Below are 17,189 nucleotides of genomic sequence, written 5' to 3'. Positions count from 1 at the left end.
GTGATCCACAGCGTCAGAATACTGTGATCCACAGCGTCAGAATACTGTGATCCACAGCGTCAGAATACTGTGATCCACAGCGTCAGAATACTGTGATCCACAGCGTCAGAATTCTGTGTTCCACAGCGTCAGAATACTGTGATCCACAGCGTCACAATACTGTGATCCACAGTGTCAACAGCACAATAGTGTTATCCAAAGTGTCAAAATACTGTGATTCACAGTGCGGAATACTGTGATCCACAGTGTCAGAATATTGTGATTAACAGTGTCAACAGCAGAGCTGAGGTCCAGAAGTACCCGTATGAAGTATTTCCCATCATCTGCTGCCGTCAGAAGGTCATTCGTGACTTCAGTCAGAACAGATTCTGTGGAAAGTAGTTTACAGAAGCCAGATTGAAACGGGGCGTACAAACCATGTACGTCGAAAGCAGATGGAAGCTGCGTGGCGACAACCTTCTCCAGTATTTTAGAGACAATGGCAGTTTGGAGATTTGGCCAACGGTTCAAATGAAGGGTCCAGATTTGTTTTGTTCAGCAGAGGCTGGATTATAGCTGCTTAACAGTGTAGAGACAGAGCCTCTGTTGATAGGGAGAGATTTATTACATCGACAATGATCCTGTCTCTGGTGGAAGATCTGTTAAACTCACATTTATTTGCTGTAATGTTGAGATGTTTGATAACTTCCTGAACCAATGTGACCCCTGAACCAATGTGACCCCTGAACCAATGTGACCCCTGAATCAATGTGACTCTTGAACCAATGTGACCCCTGAACCAACGTGACCCCTGAACCAACGTGACCCCTGAACCAATGTGACCCCTGAATCAATGTGACCCCTGAATCAATGTAACCCCTGAATCAATGTGACCCCTGAACCAATGTGACCCCTGAACCAATGTGAACCCTGAACCAACGTGACCCCTGAACCAACGTGACCCCTGAACCAATGTGACCCCTGAATCAATGTGACCCCTAACCAGTGTGACTCCTGACCTGACCTTTAGTAGGTGTAGTGGGTTTAGCAGGTGCAGCAGTTATAGTAGGTGAAGCAGTTGCAGTAGGTTTAGTAGGTGCAGTGGGTGTAGCTGGTGCAGCAGGTGGAGCAGGTGTTATAGGTGAGGTGCAGCAGGTGTTTTAGGTTTAGCAGGTGCAGCAGGTGTAGCACCAGTGTAACAGCAGTGTCTCCCTGCAGGTCTGGTGATAAAGGCTTCTGCCAGCCGTACCGCGGCATCGCCTGCGCGCGCTTCATCGGGAACCAGAGTATCTATGTGGAGTCTCTGCAGATGCAGGGCGAGAGCGAGAACCGCATCACGGGTGAGGACTCTCTCCACGGCAACTCTCCACTTCAGCTCTCCACTGCAGCTCTCTCCACTTCAGCTCTCTCCACAGCAGCTCTCTCCACAGCAGCTCTCTCTACTGCAGCTCTCCAATTCAGTTCTCTACTGCAGCTCTCTACTGCAGCTCTCCACTGCACCTCTCTCTACTGCAGCTCTCCACTGCAGCTCTCTCTACTGCCACTCTCCACTGCAGCTCTCCACAACAACAAACTGTCTAACGCTCTCTCTTGTCGCTTCCAGCTGCCTTCACCATGATCGGCACCTCCACCCACCTGTCTGATCAGTGCTCCAAGTTTGCCATCCCGTCCTTCTGCTACTACGTCTTCCCGCTGTGCGACGAGGGCTCTCGGGTTCCTCGCCGCCGCCAGCTCTGCAGAGACGAGTGCGAGGCGTTGGAGAACGACATCTGTCAGGCGGAGTACACCATCGCCCGATCAAACCCCATGATCCTCATGCAGCTGGAGCTGCCCACCTGCCACCTGCTGCCCCGCCCCGGCACGGCGGACGCCGCCTCCTGCATGAGGATTGGCGTTCCCTCCGACAAGCTGGGGTCATGTAGGTGGAGCTCCGCCATGCCACAAACACATACAAACACACACACACAGGCAGAACTCCACGGCCACGTGGTGCAGTGGTTAGCACCTGTCAGAGTGTAGAGTTGAAGTCCGGGTCAGGAAGGCTCCCACTGAGGCCTCATCATCATCAGATCACAAGTTACATCGCTGGTTTATCCTGGTCGCGGAACACTGGACCAGCTCTATACTCTCCACCTGGTACTCGAGGGCTCATGGGAGTTCGCCCAATCAGTCCACATGTGTTTTGTGGACCTGGAGAAGGTGTTCGACCGTGTCCCTCGGGACATCCTGTGGGGGGTGCTCCGGGAGTATGGAGTCCAGGACCCTTTGCTAAGGGCTGTCCGGTCCCTGGACGCCCGGAGCAGGAGTTTGGTTCGCATTGCCGGCAGTAAGTCGGACCTGTTCCCAGTGCACGTTGGCCTCCGGCAGGGCTGTCCTTTGTCACCGGTTCTGTTCATAACTTTTATGGACAAAATTTCTAGGCACAGCCAGGGACCGGAGGGAGTCTGGTTTGGGGACCACAGGATCTCGTCTCTGCTTTTTGCAGACGATGTGGTCCTGGTGGCTTCATCAAACCTGGACCTTCAGCGTGCACTGGCGCGGTTCGCAGCCGAGTGTGACGCAGCTGGGATGAAGATCAGCACCTTTAAATCTGAGGCCATGGTTCTCGACTGGAAAAAGGTGGCTTGCCCCCTTCAGGTCGGTGGAGAGCCCTTGTCCCAAGTGGAGGAGTTCAAGTATCTCGGGGTCTTGTTCACGAGTGGGGGGAAGATGGAGCGTGAGATCGACAGGCAGATCGGTGCAGCGTCTGCAGTTATGCGGTCGCTGTATCGGTCCGTCGTGGTGAAGAAGGAGCTAAGTCAAAAGGCGAGGCTCTCGATTTACCGGTCGATCTTCGTTCCTACCCTCACCTATTGTCATGAGCTTTGGGTCATGACCGAAAGAACGAGATCCCGGATACAAGCGGCTGAAATGAGTTTCCTCCGTAGGGTGGCTGGGCGCACCCTTAGAGATAGGGTGAGGAGCTCAGTCACCAGGGAGGAGCTCGGAGTAGAGCTGCTGCTGGGTCGCGGGGGTGTCAGTCTGAGCACCGTCACCCAGATCACATTGCACCAATTAAGAACCTTCCTGCAGGTGGTGAGCCCACAGGAAAAAGTCAAAGCCTCTTTTGAAATTTAACACAAAAGATCATGGTTGATGACCAAAGGGCTCATCCGGGAATTGAACCCAGGACCTCTCGCCCGCAGAGCAAGAATCAGACTCCTCGACCAACGAGCCAGTGTGTATCACTGGTTTATTCACTTCATAATGTGCAGGTCGACATGAAATATGAAAATGGGAAACGTCTGATGAGTTGAAACCTTTTTATTGGCAGTGTCCAACATTGATACGTCCTGGCTCCTGCTTTGTTTCGATCCCGACTCGCTGTTGGTGAACGGTGGGACATTCAGGCCCCGTTGCCACGGCGATGGTTTCAAGTGGAAACGCAAAACATCGAGTTTTAGGTCTGTTTACAACAACGGAGCTCAGAGCCACTAAAAACACAACTTTTGAAAACGCTCCTCCTCTGGTCCTGGTCCTTGTCCTGGTCCTGGTCCTGGTCCTATTATTGTTCCTGGTCACTATAGTAACTAGTAGTTTTGCACATGCTCAGTCAGAACAATGTTTTCTCCATGGTGTCATGACACCCAGTCCATAGTGTCCTGGCACTTTTTTTTTGTTTTTTTCGACAGTCACCAGAATAACTATCCAACTTGGTAGTTATATTTTGACAGTCACCATAATAACAATCCAACTTGGTGGTCTGTCCACTAGAATGTCCGTGTCCTCCCAGTGTTAATGTTTAGAGCCCATTAGTCTCTGCTGTATGTGCGCGTGTGTGCTTTCATTACTAAAACTAACAACAGCACCAACTAGTGGACCAACATGGAAACTACATCGTCATCATCATTTTCAATTTCTCTGCTGTTTCCATGGAAACATATGTTGTTTTCAAAACGTTGGCGTGGACACACAAAACTTTTCTGAAATGAAAACAAAGCGTTGTGTTTTCATCTTGAAATTCCAGATTAACCACTGCCAACTCCACGAAAGGTGCAGTGGTGTGCAGTGGTTTGCACAGGGATGTCACTGCTACAGGGAGTGTGTGATGCTGGACCTCAGTGTGTGTGACGGCGTTATAGTGCGGCCTGACCACTGCACCACCGTGCTGCTTGACCACTGCACCACCGTGCGGCCTGGCCACTGCACCATAGTGCGGCCTGACCACTGCACCACAGTGCGGCCTAACCACTGCACCATCATGCTTCTTGATCACTGCACCATCATTCTGCTTGACCACTGCACCACAGTGCGTCCTGACAACTGCACCACAGTGGCTGACAGATGGACGGGTCCTGGAGGAACAATCAGTGCTGTGAGCTGTGTTTCCATGACGACCCCTTGTGCTCCACAGATCCCCCCTCAGAGTTCACCTGCTACAACGGCAGCGGGGCGGAGTACCGCGGCTCGGTCAGCAAGACGAGGTCCGGTCTGCACTGCCAGCCGTGGGCCGCTCAGTACCCCCACAATCACCACCTGGCCAGGGACTACCCCGAGCTCTGGGGCAGCCACAACTTCTGCCGCAACCCTGGAGGCCAGATGCAGGCGCCCTGGTGCTTCACCCTCGACCCTGACGTCCGCCTCGACCTCTGTGACCTCCAGCCCTGCAGTGAGAGCCGTCTCTCACACACACACACACACACACACACAAACACACACACACACACACACACACACACACACACACACACACACACACACACACACACACACACACACACACACACACACAGAGGTCCAGTTGTCACAGATACAGTAGATAGAAGCAGTTTTACTCGTCAGTAGCAAAAGCTATCAAACGTTTCAGAGCTGATCTGTCCACTTAAAGCTGAGAGGAGATGAGATTCAGAAAGATCCATCGACCATGTGATCGTCTCACCCCGACCACTCTGCTTCTAGAGCCAAGCCAAATTCACATTGACCACTCTGCTTTTAGAGCCGAGCCACACTCACCTTGACCACTGTTCTTCTAGAGCCGAGCCACATTCACCCTGACCACTCTGCTTCTAGAGCCGAGCCACACTCACCTTGACCACTCTGCTTCTAGAGCCGAGCCACACTCACCTTGACTACACTCTGCTTCTAGAGCCGAGCCACACTCACCCTGACTACTCTGCTTCTAGAGCCGAGCCAGACTCACCCTGACCACACTCTGATTCTAGAGCCGAGCCACACTCACCCTGACCACTCTGCTTCTAGAGCCGAGCCACACTCACCCTGACCACTCTGCTTCTAGAGCCGAGCCACACTCACCCTGACCACTCTGCTTCTAGAGCCGAGCCACACTCACCCTGACCACTCTGCTTCTAGAGCCGAGCCACACTCACCCTGACCACTCTGCTTCTAGAGCCGAGCCACACTCACCCTGACCACTCTGCTTCTGGCTTCTTCGTGGATCCACTGAGTTATTCTCTGTCGGATCATCCACAGTGTGTGAAAACAACAAACCTGGAGTTGAAAGTGCAACTTTAAAAAGAAACATGAGGAAACACTGATCAGCACAATCAGATGTTTTCCTTCCAAATCATCACCAATAAACTGACATTTATAAAAAAAAAACAAAGAAAGAAATAGATTGCTTCAGGTGGTTTTTCACCCTTGAATGTCCTGGCGTCTTCATGAACAGAGATGACTGCTCTGATTGATGTTATTCTCTTTCATGGAGACGAACCCGAGCAGTTTGTGTGCTGGCAGATGGAAGCTGCAGCTTTACTGCCTCCTGATCTCCTCGGTTTAGTGTTACCGCTGGGTTGTGTCTCACTGCACAAACTGAAACTGCAGCTTCAGGAGCTCCATCACTGTCGGATCGTCATTGTCTGCAGGAGAACTTAGAGCTCATCTTTTGTAGTGAATTAACCGGCCGGTTCCGTCAGAGCTGGAACAGGATCAGCGGTGTAACTTGTGCTCTAACGGTGTACGCCGTGACGGGCTGTCTGATGTGCAGGGCAGTTATTGGAGGTTGGACGGCCTGTCCCAAGTTGAATCTCTCTGTGTCAGACGGTTAATGTTCTCTGACGTTTTCACTTAATGTCCGTGGAAAGAAAACCTGAGGCCACCTCAGATGTTTGGAATGCTGTAGTTTTTAGCAGTGAATAGTGCTGACATGTGATTTGATCGACATTACATACGTATAGGCGGAGAGAGAGCTGTGACTTACGGAGATCCTCCTGAAGGTTGGCTGAACTGCAGGTTCACACATATCTCAGTGCTTTCTGCAAGTGATTCACTCAGAGGGACACCCTGAGGGACACCGAGCCCAAACAAGAGCGTTTCGTGAGGGCTTCGATTACATCAGGACTGTGTGACTGACTGACCGTCTGATTGTGTCGGACTCAGTGTGTGTTACTGTGTCAGACTATGTGTGTTAGCAGCTGCAGGATCGTGAAGCGTCTGTTCACACACACAACTTCACTGGTTTAAGTTTAATGGCTTTAATTCGCCGCCACACAATGTGCTCGGAGGTCAATTAACACAATGTTGTTGTCAACAAGCGAGTGGCTCAGTGGAAACCAACTAAAGTCATTATTAGAAATGTTTCATTCAAGGGTTCACAGTGAAGTGACACTGCCAGAAATCAGTTCATCAGAGGTCAGAGGAGTTCTCTGTACATGTTCAAACATGGAGTTAGTGAAAGAGGCATTGTTCATGATCAGTCAACCTGAGGAAAAACAACAAGATCTGTGTAAACGTCTCTGAATTCATATGAGCAGATTCTCCGTCTGAACCTTAAAACTTCGCTCTCACATCCATTTGACTTCTTTATTTAGCATCAGCTAAACATTTAGAAAGGGCTTGCATGCTTTCCGTCACTCATAAACTCTGGTTCAAACTATACGATCTTTCATTGGGCTCACCGCTTTCATTAAAAAAGGCCTTAAAGGAGCAGCTGTGACTTTCAGCAGCAGTGAACGTTGCCCTGAAGCTGCTGGTTGACTTTAGCCTGCAGCGCCGCAGTGAAGTGACGACAACCTCTCCGGTTGCTTTATACAGATCCTCCTGAAAACCCTCGGAACGCCATCCTCCTCATCATGATCCCCGCCATCTTGGCCCCGCTGGTCACCGCCTGCCTCCTCTTCCTCGTCTGCATGTGCCGGAATAAACAAAAGGTTTCGACGGAAACGCCGCCGAGCTGCCAGCGCAACAGCTCGCCGACACAGGACCTGGAGCTGTCGCTGCTGGGCCAGCAGAAGAACCAGGTAACACACCAGGTAACACACCCAGCAGACGCCGTATTTCACATCTTGTGTGTCATTTTAAAGTCACGGCTTCACACCCGCCCCACAAACCCATGAATCTTTGCATACATTTGTCAGAAACGGGCTTTTTTTGATTGTTGTTCTGTCCACACGGTGTCGCCACTGAGCAGATTGAAACTGATATTTTAAGAAACGGTTTCCACTCCCAATGTGAATTCATCTCAAAACATTCACTCAGCTTTTTAAAAGCACTGACATCTTCGCCTCTTTAAACTTTCATGAGTTTGCTTCATGTCCGTCTCTTTTTGGAGTTTTTGTGTTTTTCCAGCTTCACTGCAGGTCTGATACAAATACTTGGTCCATGGTCCATGGTTTTCTGTAATGTCGATGTTCTCGAGGTCTGAGGTAGAATCTCCTAAACTCAGAAGTGAAGGTCACATTTCAATAATGTGGAAGTTTAAAAAAGCAGCTGCCAACAGCTGCTGAGTAATTTTCATAAAAACATGCAGGCAGAAACTTTAGGTTCTTCATAAAAGGTATTCTAACCATCCTCATATGCGGCTACACGTTCTAATCCTCCCGATGCTGTGTGAGGGTCTGACCCACTGCGGTCACACACTGAGTTTAGTGTAACAGAGGAAAGTTGAAGTTCTGGGACTTTGGCCTGATACAGGAAACCCTCAGCAGGCAGATGAAAACAGAGCAGATCTCCCAGTCAGAAGTGTTACAGGTTTTATTGCTGCTCGTACACTTTGATGACGTGTGTCCGTGTCTCTTTGCCTGCAGCCGAAGCTCCGGGAGATAAACATGTCAGCCGTGCGATTTATGGAGGAGCTGGGCGAGGACCGGTTTGGAAAGGTTTACAAGGGCCACCTGTACGGCACCGCCCCCGGCGAGCAGACCCAGGTGGTGGCCATTAAGACTCTGAAAGACAAGGTGGACGCCACGCTGTGTGAGGAGTTCCGCCACGAGGCCATGCTCCGCTTCCACCTGCAGCATCAGAACGTCGTCAGTCTGCTCGGCGTGGTCACCAAGGAGCAGCCCATGAGCATGGTCTTCACCTACTCCAGCCTGGGAGACCTGCACGAGTACCTGGTGGTTCGATCCCCCAACTCCGACGTGGGCAGCTCGGACGACGACAAGACGGTGAAGTCCACCCTGGAACAAGCCGACTTCCTCCACGTGATCACGCAGGTCGCTGCCGGGATGGAGTACCTGTCCAGTCACCAGGTCGTCCACAAAGACCTGGCTGCTCGAAACATCCTGGTGTTTGACAAACTCTCCATCAAGATCCTGGACCTGGGCCTGTACAGAGACGTCTACTCCGCTGATTATTACAACCTCATGGGAACGAGTCCGTTTCCTATTCGCTGGATGTCGCCAGAAGCTCTCATGTATGGGAAGCTGTCCACCGAGTCCGACATCTGGTCCTACGGCGTGCTGCTGTGGGAGACCTTCAGTTACGGTCTGCAGCCGTACTGTGGATACTCCAACCAGGACGTGATTGAGATGGTGCGAAGCCACCAGCTGCTGCCTTGCCCAGACGACTGCCCCGCCTGGATTTACACCCTCATGCTGGAGTGTTGGAGCGAGTTTCCCGCCCGGAGGCCTCGCTTCAAAGACATCCACGCACGCCTGCGCTCCTGGGAGAGTCTGTCCAACTACAACAGCTCCACCCAGACGTCGGGCGCCAGCAACATGACCCAGACCAGCTCCCTCAGCACCAGCCCGGTGAGCAACGTCAGCATGAGCACCGCCAACACCTCCCGCTACGCCAGCCCCAAGAAGAGCTCGCCGTTCCACCAGCCCCAGTTCATGCCCATGAAGGGTCCGATGCACCGGCCCATGGTGCCCCCCCAGCTCTACATCCCCGTCAACGGGTACCACCCCATGCCCGCTTACCCGTACCTGCAGAACTTTTACCCCATGCAGATCCCCATGGCCATGCCCCACCAGCAGATGCACCAGCCGCCACACCTGGTGAACAAAGCTGGCTCTCACCACAGCGGCAGTGGATCCACGTCTACCGGCTACGTCACCACCGCCCCCTCCAACACGTCCGCCACCGAGCGAGCCACCCTGCTCGCTGAGGACTCCAGGACCACCGAGGGAGAGGGTGCGGACCGGGGGTCCCAGGAGGAGGCGTCCCGCCTCCAGGACACGTCTGTGCCTGAGACAGAGCTGCTGGGCGACAGCGAGGCTGCTCAGACTGACGACTTCCTGCTTCACACGTCCCCGGACACATAAACCGTCGCGAGCGGCTTCCGGTGAAGCAGCAGAGCCTCAGCGTCTAGTTGGTCTTCCTTAGATAGTGTTAGCTGCTTCATTCTCAACCCGTCGCAGATCAAACTGTGCAATTCCTCTTCACGCCTTGTTTTTTATACGTCGCCGTTCAGACGTTGCTGTGCAACACAAAGCTTCTTCTGGACTCCAGGAACCTTTTTGTCCAGCTTTCCTTTAGTGGCTCATCAGTGAAGTACTGACGGAGTTAAAACCTCCACAACCAGAACCAGAACCGGTGACCGGGCTCAGACACACTGGGTGGACCTGGTACCGGCGCTGGGTAAGAAATAGAACCAGAACCAGAACCGGTGTGCTCCCCTTTGTGAGAAGAAGAAACGATTGAGAGGAAAAGGATCAAAATGAGCCGACGTGTTTAATGTTTAATGTTCACCAATCAGCAGGAAGCGCTGAGCTCGGTGTTTTTAACTCTGAATCCATCAAAACCATTTCATTTGTCATTTCTGCACTTTGGTTTGAACTTTTTCTTTGTTTGAAGGTTGCCAACTGGGTGTTTATACGATGATGTTTTTTGCTGACATGTACTGAAATAATGAATAAAATCTGTGTTTTTTTTAACGTCACCTGTTGCTTTGAATTCAAAATGATCATTATCAGTGTTTAAATCAAATTAAATTCATCTGGAGCCACAAGACAGGTTTCATCTTTAAAACATGGCTCATAGAGATTTATTTATAGTTTTACTCTAAAAACTGAATCTCACATTGCATTTATGAAGTTTGGTAAATACAATTTAGTACAATATTCAATAACAGCAGTTTAGAGCTTTTCTTTAAAAAAAAAAATCTGTTTTACTATTTTTATCCATTTAAGCTCAGTTTTCTTGATAGACACCATTGCTAGTGTTGTTACGCTGTTTTAGCTGCCATCTTTTTTAAACCATTTTTGTTATTTTTGCTGATTCAACTTTTTAAGGGTTTTTAAGCCATTTCGCCCTTTTTGGCTGTTTCATCTTCCCCCCAGTCATCGCCAGTGTTTCATTCCTTCCAGATGTTGGGCAGTGGTGCCCTAGAGGCTAGGGGATGGGACCGCTGTAGGTCCCCCCCACCTTTGACCCCCATCAGCTCCTCGGAGCGCCCTCATGTGGCCGCTCACCTCACCATGGAAACAGAAGGAGTCGATGTGGAAACAAGGAATCTTCCCAAGGGGCTTAACAAAGTATGATGAAATGAAAACAACAAACGCTTCAGTAGTTTAGTTCTCATGTCAGAGCTGCAGGTGAAAGTTACTGTGTGAAACTAGATTTTCTATATTTAGTCCCGGTGATGTCAGCTCCAGGCTGAGGTGAAAGGCAGGAAGAGGATCAACTGTTCAACCTCTCTTTACTTTAAATGAAACATTTGAAGCTTCAGCTGGAGAGAAAACACATCTAGAAAGATAGAAATGTTCATCCTGTATGAATGAGTGAAATCTTGGAGCCTCTGTTGGAAAAAAGGTGTTACAGATCTTTGCTTTACACCGAAGCCCTGCGGTCTGAGTCTTCATGTTTCAGTTCGATGCCTTCAACACACACTGCTACGATTGTGCGGTGGATTATTGGAAGTCTGACCTCTGAACTCCAGTACTCACCAAACACGCCGACTACCAATAAACAAACCGCACCGACAGACTGAAAACCTTCCAACCAGCAAACTGCTCAAACTAAAACCTTTCAAACCAAAGAACCAGACAATATGGGACAAGTCATTCAGATGGAGTCAAACTCGTCTGTAGGATCAGATGTAGAGTGAGATTCACTCAGGAACAGGATGCCAAACATGTGAACACAGTCGTTGCACGACTTTACAGCCTGCAATGATTAGAAATACACATAAAAGATGTTTTTAAAGTAACAGCATGTAATTAGTTCTCCGGGATCCGTTTCAATGAGCCAAATGATCAGTATAGAGCCGCTTCTCTAAAAACAGCTCATTGCAGCCAGACCGTCAGTGTGAGGGTGAACTGGTGAAAACATGAGGAACGTTTTCCTCCAGAGGAGAGACGAGTCAGGAGGACGAGGTTTCAACTGAGGAAGACAAATAACACTGAGGAAGACATCGTTGTGAACACTTCAGTAGATATTGTTTAAAATGACATTTGTGGAAAAGCTTTTGTTACCATTCGCTTTGTGAAATGATTACCGTATTCTCCAGGATATAAGTCACAGCTCAGGAAGTACATCAAGAAGAGAAATAACACATTTATTCTCCAGATGTAAGTGTGACGATCCAGATCCAGCAGCTTCCAGAACCTTCTGTGTGTTTCCTCCTCAGATTTCCGTCCACGTTCGTCTTCTTCGTTTCTTCATCACGGCAACAGTTTCATTTCTCGTCCACAAGTTTCTCGCTTGTCTCTTTTTCTGCTGCTTTCTCTGTCTTTAATTCTGCTGTAGGTGATTTTCTTTCTGGAGACGTTTTTCTTTCTGGAGACGTTTTTTTTGAGACAAGACAGAGACTTGTTCTGTGAGTCATTATCTTTTATCATCATTTATAAAGTTGTGACCTTTAGTCCAGAATATATGGTAATGTTTATACCGTACCATAACATGCTGAAACAAGTCATTAATTAAAGGAGGAAGCTTATTTTCATGGGTTTATTGTTTAACTATTATGTTTAATAGCACAGCTTATTGTGATTCTCTTTATGGGTTATTATGTCCAAATTCATGTCTTGCTTGTTTTCACAGGTTTTGAAGCCTGTGGATTTATTTATCTGTGAAAGATTGTTATTCATATATTCTGTGCACATTCCTGGGTTATAGTGTGTTTATTCATCGGTTTGAGTTTGTTTGTTTCTGGTCCGTTCCACTGAAGTTGAGGCTGCACTGCGTGTGGTGAAATCAGATTGGTGTTTTAAACTGTACAACGAGCAGACATTCAGGAGGGGGGCTCAGGACCAACGTTTCCACATCATGGAACAAGCAGCAGTTCATCTGTGCAGTTCATGAGGGCCTGGTCCTGCTGTCAGTGAGCAGCCTGGAGAACCCCAGAGCAGCACAGCGAGGAAACAACACCACACGGTTTCTTTTGAGGAATGCTCTTGTGGTTTATTCCAACGACCAGAAAATATGTCTGAGGATGTGAAATCTCAGACGTGGGTGATTTCTGTCGGGTAGATAATCCGAGGTTTATTCAGAAGAGGACAGATGATTGAAAGTTAAAGGGCCTCGGCACACATCAGATAAAAACACAATACGAGCTCAAACTGCTCCTCTGAACCAGGACACATGATGGGATCCCCAATGTGTAACACAACTGAATGTAACACACCTGAATGTAACACACTTGGTTGTAACACACCTGATTGTAACACACCTGAATGTAACACACCTGGCTGTAACACACCTGACTGTAACACACCTGGCTGTAACACACCTGATTGGAACACATCTGACTGTAACACATCTGATTGGAACACATCTGACTGTAACACATCTGATTGGAACACATCTGACTGTAACACATCTGACTGTAACACATCTGATTGTAACACATCTGACTGTAACACACCTGACTGTAACACATCTGACTGTAACACATCTGACTGTAACACATCTGACTGTAACACACCTGACTGTAACACATCTGACTGTAACACACCTGACTGTAACACACCTGATTGTAATACACCTGGCTGTAACACACCTGGCTGTAACACACCTGACTGTAACACACCTGATTGTAATACACCTGGCTGTAACACACCTGGCTGTAACACACCTGACTGTAACACACCTGATTGTAATACACCTGATTGTAATACACCTGGCTGTAACACACCTGACTGTAACACACCTGATTGTAACACACCTGATTGTAATACACCTGGCTGTAACACACCTGACTGTAACACACCTGATTGTAATACACCTGGCTGTAACACACCTGACTGTAACACACCTGATTGTAATACACTTGATTGTAATACACCTGGCTGTAACACACCTGACTGTAACACACTTGACTGTAACACATCTGAATGTAACACATCTGAATGTAACATATCTGAATGTAACACATCTGATTGTAACATATCTGAATGTAACACACCTGACTGTAACACACTTGACTGTAACACATCTGAATGTAACACATCTGAATGTAACATATCTGAATGTAACACATCTGATTGTAACATATCTGAATGTAACACACCTGACTGTAACACACTTGACTGTAACACATCTGAATGTAACACATCTGAATGTAACATATCTGAATGTAACACACCTGAATGTAACACACCTGATTGTAATACACCTGGCTGTAACACATCTGAATGTAACATATCTGAATGTAACACATCTGACTGTAACACACCCAGATACCACACATTCACTATTTACACAGTAAAGAAAACAACACGGTGCAACAGAGACAGGAGGTTTTGTTCCAGTTAATCCAGATTCCCTCTGTTTGTTGTTCGTCTTGTTGTTCTTCCACATCTAAACACATTTAATTGATTCCCATTAAAACACAGTGAAGGTTTGTTTCTACATACATCCCTCTTAGATCGTATTTGGAACAACATCTGGACACAGGGAGGATTCTGCAGGGTATTTATTCTGCAGGGATTGAAAGGTTTTTTGAAATTTGTCAGATTATTGTTTTCATTTTATTTTTTTATTATCGAAGTTGGTTTTTTTTTGTTTGTTTTTGTCATTTGACGAACAGGGTTTGGTAGATTTATTCACATAAAATTAAAAGAGACTTTGAGGCGATGCTCTGAATGTCAGAACGTAACGTAATGTGGAGATCTCAAAGGTTTCAGATGTATTTCAGTTCAGCTTTGTAATATGTGGAGGGACAACCTCACAGCCAGAAGGTTGTGGGTTTGAATCTGGGCCGGGTTTCTGTGAGTGGAGTCTGCATGTTCTCCCTGTGGCTGTGATTCTGACCTGGATGAAGAAGTGCAGGAGATCACATGATGTTACGTTCCTGTGTGCAGCAGCCATTTTGAGTGTGAACGTGCAGGAATCCTCAGCTGCTATACAGCAGTGAGCCCTACTGGCGTGTATGAGCAAGTGCAACCTGAAGGAGCCGCGCAAACACGGGTGCACAAACAAATAAAAACATGTAAATACAACAAACACAGTTAAAAGATTTCCTTTGTTTTCACGCATTAAGGACTTTCAATTTTCCCTCAGCAGGCCTGCTGATCAGACTTTTACCTCATAACCCTCGGGCCTCCAGTCCAGAGGGTCTGCACCGTTAAAAACCAAGTTTCTCTTTCCACAATATACAGTTTCCATGTCAGTCATTCATCAGTTTTCACCTCATCACCATTTCTCTTCCATTACTTGTCAACAGGTTCTTTCTCTATCTGGATCATTTTAAACTGTTTCACCTCCCATGACCTCAAATCAAACCTAATCCACCATTAGGAAAACCTGCAGATTATTTTCTTTTTTTTTTAAATAATTCTCATTAAGTTTCACTCAGCTTCATTCACCTCGATTGACATTCTCAAAACATTTAATTTATTTCTTTATTTCAAATGTCTTGATATTTTTGTGTCCTGCAGTGAACAAACACTGAAACTCATTCAGACACTTTATGGTGATCCTGACAGAGCTGACTCTGTGTTTCTGTTGTTTTTATCTAAAACATGTGGCGTCATGACTAAAACCTGAAGAGTGAAAACATACAGGGATGTGTTATTTTACATCATTGAGAAGTAAAAAAAGAAAAAAGAAAGAAAAACTTGAACTGTCACATAGTCACACCCAGAGGGTTAGTGCTCAGAGGCGTCGTGAGAGGGTGACGTGTCTGTGAGAGGGTCTGTGAGAGGGTGACGTGTCTGTGAGAGGGTGACGTGTCTGTGAGAGGGTGAAGTGTCTGTGAGAGGGTCTGTGAGAGGGTGACGTGTCTGTGAGAGGGTGACGTGTCTGTGAGAGGGTGAAGTGTCTGTGAGAGGGTCTGTGAGAGGGTGACATGTCTGTGAGAGGGTGACGTGTCTGTGAGAGGGTCTGTGAGAGGGTGACGTGTCTGTGAGAGGGTGACGTGTCTGTGAGAGGGTGAAGTGTCTGTGAGAGGGTCTGTGAGAGGGTGACGTGTCTGTGAGAGGGTCTGTGAGAGGGTGACATGTCTGTGAGAGGGTGACGTGTCTGTGAGAGGGTCTGTGAGAGGGTGACGTGTCTGTGAGAGGGTGACGTGTCTGTGAGAGGGTGAAGTGTCTGTGAGAGGGTCTGTGAGAGGGTGACGTGTCTGTGAGAGGGTGAAGTGTCTGTGAGAGGGTCTGTGAGAGGGTGACGTGTCTGTGAGAGGGTGACGTGTCTGTGAGAGGGTGACGTGTCTGTGAGAGGGTGAAGTGTCTGTGAGAGGGTCTGTGAGAGGGTGACGTGTCTGTGAGAGGGTGAAGTGTCTGTGAGAGGGTCTGTGAGAGGGTGACGTGTCTGTGAGAGGGTCTGTGAGAGGGTCTGTGAGAGAGTGAAGTGTCTGTGAGAGGGTCTGTGAGAGGGTGACGTGTCTGTGAGAGAGTGACATGTCTGTGAGAGGGTCTGTGAGAGGGTGACGTGTCTGTGAGAGGGTGACATGTCTGTGAGAGAATGACGTGTCTGTGAGAGAGTGACGTGTCTGTGAGAGAGTGACGTGTCTGTGAGAGGGTCTGTGAGAGGGTGACGTGTCTGTGAGAGAGTGACGTGTCTGTGAGAGGGTCTGTGAGAGGGTGACATGTCTGTGAGAGGGTGACGTGTCTGTGAGAGGGTCTGTGAGAGGGTGACATGTCTGTGAGAGAGTGACGTGTCTGTGAGAGGGTCTGTGAGAGGGTGACATGTCTGTGAGAGGGTGAAGTCTTCTTTTTTATCGTGGAGGGTGAAGTGTCCATGATAGGGTGAAGTGTCCGTGAGAGGGTGAAGTGTCCGTGAGAGGGTGAAGTGTCCGTGAGAGGGTGAATCCAACAGAGTCTTCAAAAAACATGAGCAGAGGTCAGAAAACACAAAGAAAAGACAAGGGAATTGTGTGATATCAGTAGAAAACTGGCAACTGACAGATGAAGGAGGGGAAGTTAGATACACTGGGGAGGAGGGTGGAGAACACGAGGGTGGGGAACATGAGGGTAAAGTGTTTCTAGGTGGCGCTAGAGAGCACAGTTTGGCACTCTGGGGTTCATTTTTACATTTTCTTATATTTTTCATCAGTCTTGATGAGCGCGCCAGATTTGGTGAGTTTTTAAACGTGTTTAGGGGGTCGAATTCAGAGCTAATGACACGGTGGAATAAGAAACAATTAAAAGAAGAAGAAGAACAAACATTACAAAAACAATAGGGTCATTGCGGGCTCAGTCCCTAATAATATTTTTAATATTGTTATTGATTTATAAACTGAGCTTTAGTAGAGAATGTATTCAAAAAGTGTGTTTTAGTGTAAAATGTGTGTATAAAGTGTGTTTTAATGTAAAACGTGTGTTCTAGTGTAAAATTTGTTTATAGTGTGTTTTAGTTTCAAATGTGTTTATAAAGTGTATTTTAGTGTAAAATGTGTGTTTTAATATCAAACGTGTTTATAAAGTGTATTTTAATGTAAAATGTGTGTTTTAGTGTAAAATGTGTTCATAAAGTGTTTTAGTTTAAAATGTGTTCATAAAGTGTGTTCTAGTGTAAAATGTGTGTTTTAATATTAAACGTCTGTTTTAGTGTAAAATGTGTTTAAAAAAGTGTATTTTAACGTAAAATATGTGTTTTAGTGTAAAATGTGT

At 47.7% G+C, this 17,189-nt stretch overlaps 1 protein-coding gene across 2 annotated transcripts in view; it reads left to right on the top strand.

Annotated features, from left to right (window-relative positions):
* The window catches only part of ror2 (receptor tyrosine kinase-like orphan receptor 2), a 49,019-nt gene extending 38,941 nt beyond the window's left edge, over positions 1-10,078 (top strand). Inside the window, exons 5-9 of one of the 2 annotated variants that reach the window (XM_080476277.1) lie at positions 1,198-1,319; positions 1,583-1,897; positions 4,373-4,627; positions 7,009-7,214; positions 8,001-10,078. In XM_080476277.1, the coding sequence (XP_080332403.1) occupies positions 1,198-1,319; positions 1,583-1,897; positions 4,373-4,627; positions 7,009-7,214; positions 8,001-9,461 (2,359 nt within the window). In that variant the 3' untranslated portion in view covers positions 9,462-10,078. Of the gene's footprint in view, positions 1-1,197; positions 1,320-1,582; positions 1,898-4,372; positions 4,628-7,008; positions 7,227-8,000 lie in introns of both variants that reach the window. The other variant, XM_080476276.1, reaches the window with a different exon arrangement.
* Positions 10,079-17,189: the final 7,111 nt, after the last annotated feature.

Source organism: Lipophrys pholis (genome assembly GCF_963383615.2).
Source record: "Lipophrys pholis genome assembly, chromosome: 12".
Classification (NCBI taxonomy): domain Eukaryota; kingdom Metazoa; phylum Chordata; class Actinopteri; order Blenniiformes; family Blenniidae; genus Lipophrys; species Lipophrys pholis.
Note: the sequence above shows the minus strand (reverse complement) of the source record. Positions and strands in the feature narration are given on the sequence as shown.